Genomic DNA, 16,638 nt, shown 5'->3' with positions numbered 1-16,638 from the left:
TCTGACCTGACATAGATGTAAGTCGAGTCTTCGCGCTCCGCTACCGCGCTCTTCGCCGGGTCTGGGTGGAAAAAGCCGTATATACAAACAGCCGCCGCGTTCCCGGATTTTCCAAACGGCTTGTCTCCAGGTTTCCCGGGGCAGCTTCTCAAAATATACCCGGGTCCGGTAGGGCTGTTTCACCTTCTGAGGGGCTCTTGATGTATTCACTCACCAGCCACCGGAACTACTGGGAATTTTTATCCAGCTGCTGTATGCCTCAGCCATGTAGAACGTAGCCTTTCCTTGTTTACTTCGACCCCGGTCCCAGACGGCAGCTCCTTCTTGGCAAGAACAGTAGCTTGTGAAGAAACGTTTAAAATTGATACTGCATTGCAGTCGCAGCCATGTCGGCTTGTAGAAGACTTCAGACTCTCAAGCAGGTAACCACCCTGCAGAGTGCCACACTCAAAAACCTCGGCAAGCTTTCCAGGTAAGTGGCAGAGAGCGGGGAGCGGGTAGTAAGGCGTCCTCTCACTACACCTGCGTACAGGTACAATGCAACACTCCTCCCCCAACGGAAGTCAGCTCCTCTTTGCCGGCTCTAAGCAGGAAGGGTAAAGTGAAAGAGGTGTTAAACTGTTAGTTTTATTTTATCTTCAATCAAGAGTTTGTTATTTTTAAATGGTACCGGTGTTGTACTATTTACTCTCAGGCAGGACATAGATGAAGATTTCTGCCTGGAGGATGATGATCTTAGCATTTGTAACTAAGGTCCACTGCTGTTCCAACAGAAGCTGAGGAGTACAGGAAAACTTCAGTGTGAGGAACGGTTTCTTGCTATACAGCAATGAGGTATGTTCAGTCATTTTTTCTGTAGAGACTGTGTTAACTCAGAAAGGCTGACAGTATCCCCATTAGGGGAAGGGTAAGCAGTAATCCTAGTTTTATAAGGGACATTACTAGCTTGCATAAAGGGCTAATCTTATGGGCACTCAGTTTGTATATGATATATTAGGCAAACGTTTGTGTGTTCTGGGAGTACTGTTTTTATTTCTTATGGGACATCTGTTTGAGGGTACACTTGGCTTATTTAGGGGTTTTTATAACCCACATGGCTTACAAAAAAAGGTTTGGTAGATTTTGTGTAGGCCCCAGCAACATCGAGTGAGATGGGCGGGGCCTATTTTCGCGCCTCAGTTGCGCATTTAGTTTATGCAGACAAGCAGCAAGCAACATCTCCAGAGGTCCTGGTACACTTCTGGGGCCTAATCGAAGCTTTATCCCCACATTATCGTTCCCTAAGGGCAGGTAGGCGCCACAGCAGAGCTGTGGCAAGGTGCTGACAGTTTTTTTTTACTGGTTTTGGACATTTGTCTATCCGGTTTTCTCCTTTGGGGGTTTATTGCTTAATTACTTGTGGTGCAATCTTACTAAAGCTTAGTGGGTATACTCTAAAAATTTCGGAAAATTTGAGGCAATTTTAAGCAGTTTTGCAGTTTGTGTATGCCTTTTTTCTCTTAAAGGCACAGTACCGTTTTTGAAAATGGTGTTTTTTTCATTAAATAAAGTGTTTTCCAAGCTTGCTTGTCTCATTACTAGCCTGTTCAACATGTCTGACATTGAGGAAACTCATTGCTCAATTTGTTTAGAAGCCATTGTGGAACCCCCTCTTAGAATGTGTCCCACTTGTACTGATATGTCTATAAATTGCAAACAGCATATTTTGACTTATAAGAGTTTGGCATTGGATGATTCTCAGACAGAAGGAAATCAGGTTTTGCCATCTAGTTCTCCCCAAGTGTCACAACCAGTAACGCCCGCACAAGCGACGCCAAGTACTTCTAGTGCGTCTAATTCTTTCACCTTGCAAGATATGGCCTCCGTTATGAATACTACCCTCACAGAGGTTTTATCTAAACTGCCAGGGTTGCAAGGGAAGCGCAGTAGCTCTGGGTTAAGAACAAATGTTGAGCCTTCTGACGCTTTAGTAGCCGTATCCGATATTCCCTCACAATGTTCTGAGGTAGGGATGAGGGATTTGATATCTGAGGGAGAGATTTCTGATTCAGGAAGGATGTTCCCTCAGACAGATTCAGATATGACTGCATTTAAATTTAAGCTAGAACACCTCCGTTTATTGCTCAGGGAGGTTTTAGCGACTCTGGATGATTGTGACCCTATTGTAGTTCCAGAGAAATTGTGTAAAATGGACAAATATTTAGAGGTTCCTGTTTACACTGATGTTTTTCCGGTCCCTAAAAGGATTTCGGACATTGTTACTAAGGAGTGGGATAGACCAGGTATTCCGTTCGCTCCCCCTCCTGTTTTTAAGAAAATGTTTCCCATATCTGACACCATGAGGGACTCATGGCAGACGGTCCCTAAGGTGAAGGGAGCTATTTCTACTCTGGCTAAGCGTACAACTATACCTATTGAAGACAGTTGTGCTTTCATTGATCCTATGGATAAAAAAATTAGAGGGTCTCCTAAAGAAAATTTTTGTTCATCAAGGTTTTCTTCTTCAACCTATAGCGTGCATTGTTCCTGTAACCACTGCAGCTGCCTTTTGGTTTGAGGCTCTAGAAGAGGCTCTTCAGGTGGAGACCCCACTAGATGATATTCTGGACAGAATTAAAATTCTTAAGCTAGCTAATTCTTTTATTACAGACGCCGCTTTTCATCTCGCTAAGTTAGCGGCAAAGAATTCAGGTTTTGACATTTTAGCACGTAGAGCGTTATGGCTTAAGTCCTGGTCGGCTGATGTGTCATCTAAATCTAAGCTTTTGACAATCCCTTTCAAAGGTAAGACCCTATTCGGGCCTGCACTGAAAGAGATCGTGTCAGACATCACTGGGGGGAAGGGTCATGCCCTCCCTCAAGATAAGTCAAATAAGACAAGGACCAAACAAAATAATTTTCGTTCCTTTCGAAACTTCAAGGGTGGTCCCGCCTCCTCTTCCCCTGCTGCAAAGCAAGAGGGGAACTTTGCTCAATCCAAGCCAACCTGGAGACCTAAAAACCAGGCTTGGAACAAGGGTAAACAGGCCAAAAAGCCTGCTGCTGCAACTAAGACAGCATGAAGGGGTAGCCCCCGATCCGGGACCGGATCTAGTAGGGGGCAAACTCTCTCTATTTGCTCAGGCCTGGGCAAGAAACGTTCAGGACTCCTGGGCCGTAGAAATTGTAACCCAGGGGTATCTCCTAGATTTCAAAGATTCTCCTCCAAGGGGGAGATTCCATCTTTCTCAATTGTCTGTAAACCAGACAAAAAGAGAGGCGTTCTTACGCTGTGTAGAAGACCTTTTTACCATGGGAGTGATCTGCCCAGTTCCGAAAGCAGAACATGGACAAGGTTTCTACTCCAATCTGTTTGTGGTTCCCAAAAAAGAGGGAACCTTCAGACCAATTCTAGATCTCAAGCTCCTAAACCAATTCCTAAGAGTTCCATCCTTCAAGATGGAGACCATTCTGACTATTTTACCAATGATCCAGGAGGGTCAATATATGACCACCGTGGATTTAAAGGATGCGTATCTACACATTCCTATCCACAAAGATCATCACCAGTTCCTCAGGTTTGCCTTTCTGGACAGGCATTACCAGTTTGTGGCTCTTCCCTTCGGGTTGGCCACGGCACCAAGAATCTTCACAAAGGTGCTAAGGTCCCTTCTGGCGGTCCTAAGGCCGCGGGGCATAGCAGTGGCGCCTTATCTAGACGACATTCTAATTCAAGCGTCTACTTTCCAACTAGCCAAGTCTCACACGGACTTAGTGTTGGCCTTTCTAAGATCTCATGGGTGGAAGGTGAACGTGAAAAAGAGTTCTCTTATTCCTCTCACAAGAGTTCCATTCCTGGGAACTCTGATAGATTCGGTGGACATGAAAATTTTTCTGACGGAGGTCAGAAAATTAAATATTTTAACCACCTGCCGAGCTCTTCATTCCATTCCTCGGCCGTCAGTGGCTGGAGGTAATCAGACTTATGGTAGCGGCAATGGACATAGTTCCGTTTGATCGCTTGCATCTCAGGCCATTGCAACTATGCATGCTCAAACAGTGGAATGGGGATTATGCAGATTTATCTCCTCAGATAAATCTGGATCAAGAGACCAGAGACTCTCTTCTTTGGTGGTTGTCACAGGATCACCTGTCCCGGGGAATCTGTTTCCGCAGGCCAGCGTGGGTTATAGTGACGACGGACGCCAGCTTACTGGGCTGGGGTGCAGTCTGGAATTCCCTGAAAGCACAGGGTTTGTGGACTCAGGAGGAGGCCCTCCTACCGATAAATATTCTGGAATTAAGAGCGATATTCAATGCTCTTCAGGCGTGGCCTCAGCTGGCTTTGGCCGGATTCATCAGATTTCACTCTGACAACATCACGACTGTAGCTTATATCAATCATCAGGGGGGAACAAGGAGTTCCTTGGCGATGATAGAAGTTTCCAGGATAATCCGATGGGCAGAGACTCACTCTTGCCATCTATCAGCGATCTATATCCCAGGGGTAGAGAACTGGGAGGCAGATTTTCTAAGTCGTCAGACTTTTCATCCAGGGGAGTGGGAGCTCCATCCGGAGGTGTTTGCTCAAGTGGTTCAGCTATGGGGCACACCAGAATTGGATCTGATGGCGTCTCGTCAGAACGCCAAACTTCCTTGTTACGGATCCAGGTCCAGGGATCCTTAGGCAGTACTGATAGATGCTCTAGCAGTACCCTGGTCGTTCAACCTGGCTTATGTGTTTCCACCTTTCCCTCTCCTTCCGGGTCTGATTGCCAGAATCAAACAGGAGAGAGCTTTGGTGATTATGATAGCACCTGCGTGGCCACGCAGGACTTGGTATGCAGACCTGCTGGACATGTCATCTCTGCCACCATGGACTCTGCCACTGCGACAGGACCTTCTGATTCAAGGTCCGTTCAAGCATCCAAATCTAATTTCTCTGCAACTGACTGCTTGGAGATTGAACGCTTGATTTTATCAAAGCGGGGTTTCTCTGAGTCGGTCATAGATACCTTGATTCAGGCTCGAAAGCCTGCCACCAGGAAAATCTATCATAAGATATGGCGTAAATATCTTTTTTGGTGCAAATCCAAAGGCTACTCATGGAGTAAGATCAGGATTCCTAGGATTTTGTCCTTTCTTCAAGAAGGATTGGAGAAAGGATTGTTAGCTAGTTCCTTAAAAGGACAGATATCTGCTTTGTCTATTCTATTGCACAAGCGTCTGGCAGATGTCCCTGCTTTTTGTCAGGTTTTAGTTAGAATCAAGCCTGTGTTTAAACCTGTTGCTCTGCCATGGAGTCTAAATTTGAAAAGCATCATCCGTTTGTTCTTTTGCTTCTTCGGAGGCTATTTTTGGGAGAAAGGTTTTGGAAGCAGTGGTGCCTTCCGTTTAGGCTCCTGTCTTGTCCCTCCCTTCATCCGTGTCCTAAAGCTTTGGTATTGGTATCCCACAAGTAAGGATGAATCCGTGGACTCGGTACATCTTGCAAAAGAAAACAAAATTTATGCTTACCTGATAAATTTCTTTCTTTTGTGATGTACCGAGTCCACGGCCCGCCCTGTCTATTCAAGACAGATAGTATTTTTTATTGAAAACTTCAGCCACCTCTGCACCTTATAGTTTCTCCTTTTTTCTTCCTTGGCCTTCGGTCGAATGACTGGGGGGTGGAGTTAAGGGGGGAGCTATATAGACAGCTCTGCTGTGGTGCTCTCTTTGCCACTTCCTGTTAGGAAGGATAATATCCCACAAGTAAGGATGAATCCGTGGACTCGGTACAGCAAAAGAAAGAAATTTATCAGGTAAGCATACATTTTGTTTTTTTTGGGAGCTTGGGAAAAGCATAATTGTACACAAAACCTATAGGTGTTTAATGTACTTTGAAAGCCATGTTTTATCACTGTTCAGAAATAAGGTGGAGTCATTTGAACATGTAAGAGAGGACAAACACCACCAATGGTGCAATATTCAAATAGAAAAGCACATTCTCATTGTCATGCACTCATTGCACAGTAAAGTAAAATCATAAGATGTAACTTATGAGGAGGTAGTGACCGCCAATACAATAGATAGCTTTAATAATAGTTTATTATAATTATATATTTAAGGGCTAAAACAGAATCCAAGGTTATAATTAGGTGTGCTAAATGGGTACGCAATATCAGTTTTTAACAAAAAATGGTTAAGGGGGATATTTATCAAAGCCTCAACTATGCTGCATTCGCCGGCACCAATACGCTCGCCTAACATTGCGGTCGCAGACCTAAATACGATCTCCATATTTATAAAAAAAGCCGACAAAAAGCTGCGCACCAAGTATAGGGCGATGAGCATCGGACTGTTAACTAACAGTCATCGATCTCGCTGCTATTCGGCTTTTTACCAACTTTATTTATACCCTGTCACTAAACGCTGCCACTATACTAAAATGTTTAACCCCTATCCTGCCGCTCCCGGACCCCGCCACAACTTTAATAAAGTTATTAACCCCTATCCCGCCGATCCCCGACACCGCTGCAACCTAAATAAAATTTATTAACCCCTATCTCGCCGCTCCCAGCCCCCGCCTGCACTAAATAAACGTATTAACCCTTAAACCTCTGGCCTTCCACATCACTACCATCAACTAAACCTATTAACCCCTAAACTGCCAGCCCCCCACATCACCATAAACCCAACAACCCGCTAACTTTACATTAAAATAAATTAAGACTTACCTGTAGAATTAAAAGAAACTTATTCTAAACTATTAATTAACCTACCCTATTATACTTAAATTACATTAAACTAGCAATCTAATTAACTATATTACATATTAATAAACCCGAACCCTACTCAAATTATTTAAATCTACTATTAAAAATTACTAAATTACAAAAAAAATAAACCCACAGTATCAAAAATAAAAACAAATTACACCTAATCTAATAGCCCTATCAAAATAAAAAAGCCCCCCCAAAATAAAATAAAAGCCTACAATAAACTACCAATGGCCCTTAAAAGGGCCTTTTGCGGGGCATTGCCCCAAAGAAATCAGCTCTTTCACCTGTAAAAAAAATATATACAAACACCCCACAACAGTAAAACCCACCACCCAACCAACCAACCCCCCCAAATAAAAAGCCTATCTAAAAAACCTAAGCTCCCCATTGCCCTGAAAAGGGCATTTGTATGGACATTGCCCTTAAAAGGGCATTTAGCTCTTTTACCTGCCCAGACCCTACTCTAAAAATAAAACACACCCAAAAAACCCTTAAATAAACCTAACACTAATCCCTGACGATCCACTTACAGTTTTTGAAGTTCCGCTTGAAGGATCCATCCACCCGGTTAGGTTTATTTAAGGGTCTGGGCAGGTAAAAGAGCTAAATGCCCTTTTAAGGGCAATGCCCATACAAATGCCCTTTTCAGGGCAATGGGGAGCTTAGGTTTTTAAGATAGGCTTTTTATTTGGGGGGGTTGGGTGGTGGGCTTTACTGTTGGGGGTGTTTGTATTTTTTTTTACAGGTGAAAGAGCTGATTTCTTTTGGGCAATGCCCCGCAAAAGGCCCTTTTAAGGGCAATGGTAGTTTATTGTAGGCTAAGTTTTTTTTTTTAATTTTTTATTGGGGGGGGTGACTTTTTTATTTTGATAGGGCTACTAGATTAGGTGTAATTCGTCTTTATTTTTGATACTGTGGTTTTTTTCCCCCATAATTTAGCGTATTTTTTTTTTTTGTAAGTTAGCGTTTATTTTTTTTTGTAATTTAATAATTTTTAACATTAATAGTAGATTTAAATAATTTGAGTAGGGTTATTTTTTTTATTATGTAATATAGTTAATTTAATTGCTAGTTTAATGTAATTTTAGTATAATAGTTAGGGTAGGTTAATTAATAGTTTAGAATTAGTTTCTTTTAATTCTACAGGTAAGTTTTAATTTATTTTAAGATAGGGATGTTGTAATTTTAATGTAAAGTTAGCAGGTTGTTAGGTTTAGGGGTTAATAGCTTAATTTAGTTTATTGCGATGTGGGGGGGCTGGCGGTTTAGGGGTTAATAGGTTCAGTTAATGGTAGTAATGTGGGAGGCCAGAGGTTTAGGGGTTGATACATTTTTTTTAGGTTGCAGCGATGTTGGGGCGGCAGATTAGGGGTGTTTAGACTCGGGCATATGTTAGGATGTTAGGTATAAACGTTACTGTTTTTCTACCTTTGAAATCAATGGGATATCTGGCAGCATCGAACATAAGCTTTCGCTGCTTTCAGACTCCCATTGATTCCTATGGCATCCGCGGCCTCTAGGGTGGCGGATTGAAAACCAGGTACGCTGGGCCGGAATAGCCACGAGCGTACTGGTTAACTATTTGATAACTTTTAAAAAAGTGTACAATAGTGCCGAATGTGTATTCGGAACATCTGTAATGACGTAAGCATCTATCTGTGTCGGATTGAGACCGGCGAATTGTATGTTACGTCACAGATTTCAACTTTTGCCGGTCTGTAGGGTTTGATAACTAGGTCGAATCAAGCTCGCCACAATTATGCTGCGACATTACAGCGTATTTGTGGTTGACGGTTTGATAAATATCCCCCTAAAGGTGATGGACTTTTGTCTTTTTTTCAACCTCATCTGTTTTAAAATCTGCTGAACATTTTGAATAAGCTTTTGTTAAACGTAATAAGAACACCATAAATTTCAACATTTCAAAAAATAGTTTTAGTTCAAACATGGTGTTGCATTCCATAAAATTTAAAGGGATGGTCTAGTCAAAATTAAACGTTCATGATTTATATAGTGAATGCAATTTTAAACAACTTTCCAATTTACTTTTATCATAAAATTTGCTTTGTTCTCTTGGTATTCTTTGTTGGAATCTAAACCTAGGTAGTTTCATATGCTAATTTCCAAGTCCTTGAAGGCCACCTCTTATTTTAGGAGATTTTGACAGTTTTTGTTTTACAGCTAGATGGCATTAGTTCATGTGTGCCATGCAGATAACAATAATTATAAGGCCCCTGAAGGCTGCCTCTTATCTCAGTGCATTTTGAAAATGTGTCAGAGCTAGACAGCGCTAGTTCATGTGTGTCATATAGATAACAGTGTGCTCACTCCCATGGAGTTATTTATCAGTCAGCACTGATTAGCTAAAATGCAAGTCTGTCAAAAGAACTGAAATAAGGGTGCAATCTGCAAAGGCTTAGATCCAAGGTAATCTCAGAGGTAAGAGGTGTATTAATATAACAGTGTTGGTTATGCAAAATGGGGGAATGGGTGATTAAGGGATTATCCATCTTTTTAAACAATAAAAATTCTGGAGTAGACTGTCCCTTTAAAGACCTGTTAGGTCTCCTCTTCATATTTCACAGAATAACAGTACTGGGTAGGATGATTCCTTACAAAATGTCTCACAGACCGTGGTTTTGCTACCAGTTCTAATGTTGCTGATGGTCTCTATCTAAAGCTTTCTTCGCTGTCTTCAGACCAGGCTCCTGTGGTAACGGTAACAGACCTCAATATCTACTAAATTGCACTTTTATATTTTACATTATATTTTCTTATCTCTCTCTTCTCTCTCTCTATTTTCTCTCTCTTATCTTTCTCCTCTCTCTCTCTCTCTCTCTCTCTCTCATTATATATATATATATATATGTATGTTAAATATAGAAAAATATTGTGGACAAACGGCCAATATAAATGGAATAATACTGCAAACAACTACTAGTAATAGTACATATTAATATGGTGCAGACACTATTGACAAATATTTAACAAGAACTATAAGAAAAGAAATGGAACATCTTATTAAATGCACCAAATAGAAAGATAGGGAATCAAGCACTCTTTTATAATAATTAACAACAGTATTTATTAACCTCAAAAATAGAGATGTTGGTTCACATCCAATATATTAAGATACTCAGTCTTAAAATGGCAGCAAGAAACACAAAATTGCTATTCACATCACCACATTGTGTTAAACATAAGGAGGAGATCATGTGACTATGCACTTATAACCCTGCATGAAGTTAGAATCGTATGTATCAATATAGAAACATTGTGTGCAACTTGATACAAATTTCACCTCGTACTGCATACCGCTCACATTACACCCCAGCTGAGCACAGAACCCCTGCAAATACAAGGGCCATATCTGGGCAGGTATTAAATAGGGATCTAAGTGTGGCGAACTAGTATCAGGTGTTTGCACCAACCCTCAGTTATCAGGCAAATAATATCATAAGCAAAACATAACATGTATGTCACAATATACAAATATATTGATTCACAGTAGCACAGTCCCAGAGTTACAAACGATTTTCATTTTTGGCAAACAGGTCTGATACAATTGACCCACTAGTATGCGGTATTGCCAGTCAGTATGATAATTCAGTGTAGTAAATCACTTATCTGTAAATAGTCGCGGGCATTGTGCTCCCACTGTGTAATCCTGATGCAAATGATCCTGGTGCAAGTGATCCAAATGTTGAAATGAAAGCTGCAACCGTAAAAACAGCAGGCAAACGCCAACTCGTATGGCATAGAACCAAACAGACTTCCACATGCAGGTGTGTCATGTGATCCTCCAATCCACTGCCGACGATCGTTTCACCACTTACGTCATGTGCAAGACGGGGCTTCCTCAGGGCTAATCTATATATATATATATATATATATATATATATATATATATATATATATAAATAAAATATTTTATTCTCTCTCTCTCTTTCTCTCTCTCTCTCTATTTGGAGGTAAGAAAAATCATGGAATTGTTATATCGAACAAATGTAATCTTAATTTATGACTCATAAAAGTATCCAGTGTTTGCACATTTAACAGCCAAAAACATATTTGTGGCATTCTTTCTACAATAGAAATCACATATTGTTAAAGTTCTTCCCAACACTGTTGCAGAAGTAACCACAAATGTGCTGTGCTTTGCTTTCACGCTGCTGTCCAGTTCATCCTAAACTAGCTTGATGAGGACTGGAGACTGTACTGGCCATTCCATGATTTGAAACCTACAATCATGTTCTTTTCTTCTAATGTAGTTCTGACATAGCCTGGGGGTATGTTTTGGGTCATTGTCTTGCTGTAGCATGAAGCCATGACCAATTAGGTGTATAGTATAGCAGAGGGCATTGTATGGCACTGCAAAATGCTGTGGTAGACCTTTTGGTTCAGAGTACCATTTACTCTATGCAAGTCGCTGACTCTGGATTCAGCCTGAGAGCCCCAGATTATCACTTCTCCTCCTCCATATTTGACAGTTGTTGTTACACATTGAGAAATTATCCTTTCATCCAATCAACACCATACAATAATGATGAACTGAAGACTTAAAATATGATTAAAAGGCCTTCTTACAGTCTTCAATAGTCCACTAGTGGTGATATATATATATCATACAAAAGTAGAAAGCACTCACTGGGTATTTACAAAAAATATCCAATTTATTTAATCATAGCAGTGGCGTTTCAAGGATATTATCCCCATCTTCAGACCATATAAAATAACAATACACATACCTTACTCCTTTATCCCATCACCAAAACACTTCTACTGCGAAACCGAAAGTGCCCCAGCGTCATAGCCGCACAGGTGCAGTCCGTCGCCACAGCAACCGGAAGCGGAGTGTCTAAAAAATTATATAGAAAGAGACACCGGATAATGTTATACATCACAGTGCACCATAAGGTGCTTCATCATACAATTTATGCATATTATTACCAAGTGTAACACTATATCAACATACTGTACAGTAAGGCAAGACTATTTTAACACAGCATATTCTAGATTCAACAGCATGATTATTACTAACAGCCTTACAATCAAGCATTTTCACGAATGAACTCAATAGTCTGTATTATAAATATAGATACATCGTACACCATACAATCCGCTCAGTGTATCACACAGGTTACTACATCTGCTAAATTAAAAATGTATCTGGAGCTTATGAGTTCATAAATTCAACACAACAATCCTAAACACAGGATAAGCTAAGGAAGATATTAAAGAGCACAAATGATTAGATGAACCTTCTAAATAACATTTTTAATGCAAATATCCTAACTAGAACTGAGCTCCATATATAGTCTGCTAATAAGCTATGCTATCTTCTAATCAGGGGTAATACACTTATAGAAAACAGTGCCAGACAAGGTGTGTACTCAAACCCTTGGGTACCAAGGTACCCAGATTAAATATCCACCTTGACTCGCACTGCAAAAGCATCCTACCTCTATCACCCCCTCTAACTGGAGGGGGGATGTGATCTATGATCACATACCTCAAATCAGAGACTGTATGGCCACTCAGAGCAAAATGCCGAGCCACAGGCTGTTCGGACTCTCAATTTTTTTATGACTGCTCTAATTGAAGTGCTATGATTGGCCATACGCGTCCGGAGGTCGTCCACCGTTTTTCCAACATAGAATAACCCACACGGACAGTGTAACAAATACACAATGAAAGTTGTAGTGCAGGTTACTCTATGTTGGATTTTAAATTTCCGATTTGTTCCTGGATGGGTGAAAACTTTGGTGGTTACTAGTCCATTACAGGTAGTGCATCCACCACATCTGTAACAGCCAGGTTTCACTTGTTGGAGCCAAGTGGCTGTCTTGTAGCTGTGTACTGTATCCACCTTTACCAGAATATCCTTAATAGAATGGGGTCTACTGTAACCCACTTTAGGGTGTCGCATCTTCTTAAATGGCAAATTCTGATCAGATTCTACAATATGCCTGTCCTGTTTCACTAGCTGTGGAAGTTCTCGTTTATCTGCCGTATAGGCTGTCGTGAGAATCATTCTTTCTTCCTGTTGCTGTCGTTCTGATGTCATCAGGGGAGTGTCCTGATCTATGTTCAAAAAGGTATTGATATATGTTGTTAAATATGCTTTTCTCTGTAACCTTTTTGCAAAAATCTGGATTTAATTTCTCCCAATTGGACCTGGGCTTATGACTGCTCACTATTATTACTCACCACCCTTTTAAACTGTGAGATTGGGAACATTTGTTACCCTAAAGCCCCTGGGGATAAACATTTTTCTGTGATATTCGGAGAGGAAAGTTCCATGTAAGGACAAATCAATCTTCCTTTTCTTAAAGGGACACTAAACCCAATTTTTTTCTTTTATGATTCTGAATATAGTGTTACACTTGGTAATAATATGCATAAATTGTATGATGAAGCACCTTATGGTTCACTGTGATGTATAACATTATCCGGTGTCTCTATATATTTTTAGACACGCCGGTTGCTATGGCGACGGGCTGCGCCTGCGCCTGCGCAGTGGTGCGGCTAAGTGTTTTGGTGATGGTATAAAGGAGTATGGTATGTGTATTGCAATTTTTATATGGTCTGAAGACGGATATAATATCCCCGACACATTACTGCTATGATTTAATAAATTGAATATTTATTTGTGAAGACTCGGTGAGTGCTTTCTACATTTGTATGCTGGATTTCTGACTTAAATGCACCCTGGGCAGCTGTAATTGAAAACAGTGTGTGCAGAGCCCTGAGGAGGAATAATATAAATATATATATATATATATATATATATATATATATATACACACATACACCCACAAATCCTTTCTTCAGATCACCCACCAAGAGCCAAATGCCTGGGTGCAAAAATGTAACAAATATTCCTTTCAAACAATGCTTTCACATGGCTTTGTCAACAGCAAACAAAATTTATTTTAACGTTTTCAGAGATTAACTTTCCTTCATCAGAATGACAAATGTGCTTACAAATCACACTTAAATAGTTATCTAAATCAAACACTCAAACTATGTGTACCTAGCCCCCAGAAAAGAGTGGGGCCAAACAAACACAACTGTACTGGAACGCATAGTACGTTCCACCATTAATTTAAGTCTGTGACTTCACTTCCGGTTAATTAAGCATATAGGGTAAATTAACAATATTGTATATTTACAAAAATAGAACAACACCACTGTTAGGCGTTATCTTGTAACCGGGGGTATCACTTGACACTTAGCAGTATTCTACACCTTCACCTGGAACTGAATGTGTTACTTGGCAAGAAACAGCATTTAGACAGGCAGCAAGTAAAGTCTAATCACTGTTCTGTTTATTATAAGGCATCACAGACTTTTATAGGCAATGGTTACAGTATATGGGGGTTAGACAATGACGTAATCATAATCACACCATTTCACACAGTATGCTTAGAACAAAGAACTTCATTAAAAATAAGAATAAAAATGAGTTGTACTGAGAAACAAACAGTTTTATATAACAGTGTATCCGGGCGCATCGCCAGGACATATAAAGTCCATCGGACAAATTATTGAGATAAAGTGTTCAGCTTAAAACATCAGCATATTTTTTCTCACAGCATAATAACTACCTTTATAATGAACTATAATAAACTCATCTTAAAATGGTATGCTTACACAAAATAGATTACTAGAGACAAAATGGCGTCATTATGGTTATATATTCCTAGATTCCACCCTTTTATTCTAAAAGCATAACATACTATCGGCTAGATTACGAGTCTTGTGATATGATTAAAAAAAGCAGCATTAAGCCTCATAACGCTGCTTTTTTTTTTACTACCGCTGGTATTACGAGTCTTGCAGATTCAGGGGCATCGCACACTTTTTTGGCCTTACTGCAAATCAACTTACGCAATTTGCGTATAGTCTATTTTTAATGGGACTTCCATAGCACCGGTATTACAAGCTTGTCCTGGGAGGCCAAAAAGTGAGCGGTACAGCCTATACCGTCAAGATTCGTAACACATTCTAAAATCAGTAGTTATGAGTTTTACACTACAACGCTGTAGCATAAAACTCATAACTAAAGTGCTAAAAAGTACACTAACACCCATAAACTACCTATTAACCACTAAACCGAGGCCCTCCCGCATCGCAAACACTAAAATAAAAATATTAACCCCTAATCTGCCGCTCCGGACATCGCCGCCACTATAATAAACATATTAACCCCTAAACCGCCGCACTTCCGCATCGCAAACACTAGTTAAATATTAACCCCTAATCTGCCGACCCTAACATCGCTGCCACCTACCTACATTTATTGACCTCTATTCTGCCGCCCCCAACGTTGCCGCCACTATGCTAAATTTATTAACCCCTAAACCTAAGTCTAACCCTAACACCCCCTAACTTAAATATAATTAAAATAAATCTATAAGGGCCACAGGAGATTAACAGGTTGGGGGTATACTACTCCGCTAAAGGATTTTGTCACTCAGGGGAAGCTTAAAAAAAGGGAGGATTTGATTGACGTACAGGGAGGCAGTTATTCAGGTTGGTTAAAATATTCTCAGCTAGCTCATTTTGTCCACACGTCACCTCATAAACAGGATTATTTGAGAGAGCTGACCCCATTCGAGAGTCACTGTACCACTAAAGGAATAGCAAGACATTCATTGTCCCTGGCAAAAAAAATGATCCAGGGAAAACAGGCTCAACAACTCCCATCATACACACATCACTGGCACGTAGACATGCTCACTGATTTACAGGTAGAGGAATGGCGATACATTTTCATGCGCACAAAGAAAGCCTCAACTTCTCCTCAAGCTTTAGAACTTAATTTCAAAGTCTTATCACGCTGGTATCTCACCCCGGTGAGATTACAATCTATTTACCCCGAAACTTCGGGGGAAGTGCTGGAGAGGATGCGGGGGGAGAGGCACCTACCTTCACATGTGGTGGAGTTGCCCTAAAGTACAATCTCTTTGTAACTCAGTGGAGAGTTATCTCAAACCACTTCTGGGGGAAGACGTCTCTTTGTCACCTAGAATTGCACTACTAAATGACTTGCCAAAATTACCGTGCAAAATAAGACTTACCATTCTCCAAATAAGCATGACGGGGGCGAAAGCGCTCATAGCATTACATTGGAAGACCCCTTACTCACCGACACTGACAAACTGGACGGATAAAGTCACAGACCTCCTAAATTTAGAGGCATATGGCTACACTAAGAGGGGGAAACTACACATGCTTGCAGACATAAAATTTCTGTGGGAGGGCGGAGGATGAGACACAAACTACACTCACGGAAATATAGCCACCAGTCTCACAGTGCTGACACTATACTAAGAATCTCTCTAGAGGGAATAGGGAATAAGAGGGCAGGTCTTCAACCACTTTCCTAATTATCCCATGCAGACGTACTTTTTCATAACAAACAGCTTAGCGGCTGACAGGTATTCCATTTTCATTTTCTTTTTTTTTTATTTTATTTTCTTTACTTTCTTTCCTCCCCCTTTTTATTTTTATGTTTATGTTTAAACTGTTACCAATTTGTTGTTACTGTTTTTATTTGATTCTCTGTTTTATGATTGAGGTCAATATTTTATTAAAGTTTAGGAGTATGTTTATATATACAAGTTATCACTCCCCGGTGTTAAGCTTTGGACTTTGAGACATTTACAAATTGCCCGGGTCAAGGATAGCTCAAAATGGACAAGTCAATACTAGGTATATAGTATATGTCTATCACAGATAAGAATATCATCTGAAATGTATTGTATAATTTTTCTTGGAATCAATAAAAATGTTATAAATAAAATAAATCTAAATAAAACTTACTATTAATAACTAAATAATTACTATTTAAAACTAAATACTTACCTGTAAAATAAACCCTAAGCTA

The 16,638-nt window shown here is 40.3% G+C and overlaps 1 protein-coding gene across 3 annotated transcripts in view; it reads left to right on the top strand.

Annotated features, from left to right (window-relative positions):
- Nucleotides 1–16,638, top strand: part of AP4M1 (adaptor related protein complex 4 subunit mu 1) — a 217,014-nt gene that overhangs the window by 49,711 nt on the left and 150,665 nt on the right. For all 3 annotated transcript variants that reach the window (XM_053718267.1, XM_053718268.1, XM_053718269.1), the window contains exon 3: nucleotides 9,374–9,462. In XM_053718267.1, coding sequence (XP_053574242.1) covers nucleotides 9,374–9,462 — 89 coding nt within the window. The remainder of the gene's footprint in view (nucleotides 1–9,373; nucleotides 9,463–16,638) is intronic.

The sequence above is a fragment of the Bombina bombina genome, chromosome 6, assembly GCF_027579735.1.
Source record: "Bombina bombina isolate aBomBom1 chromosome 6, aBomBom1.pri, whole genome shotgun sequence".
NCBI classification, from domain to species: domain Eukaryota; kingdom Metazoa; phylum Chordata; class Amphibia; order Anura; family Bombinatoridae; genus Bombina; species Bombina bombina.
This window is presented reverse-complemented; position numbering and strand designations above follow the sequence as displayed.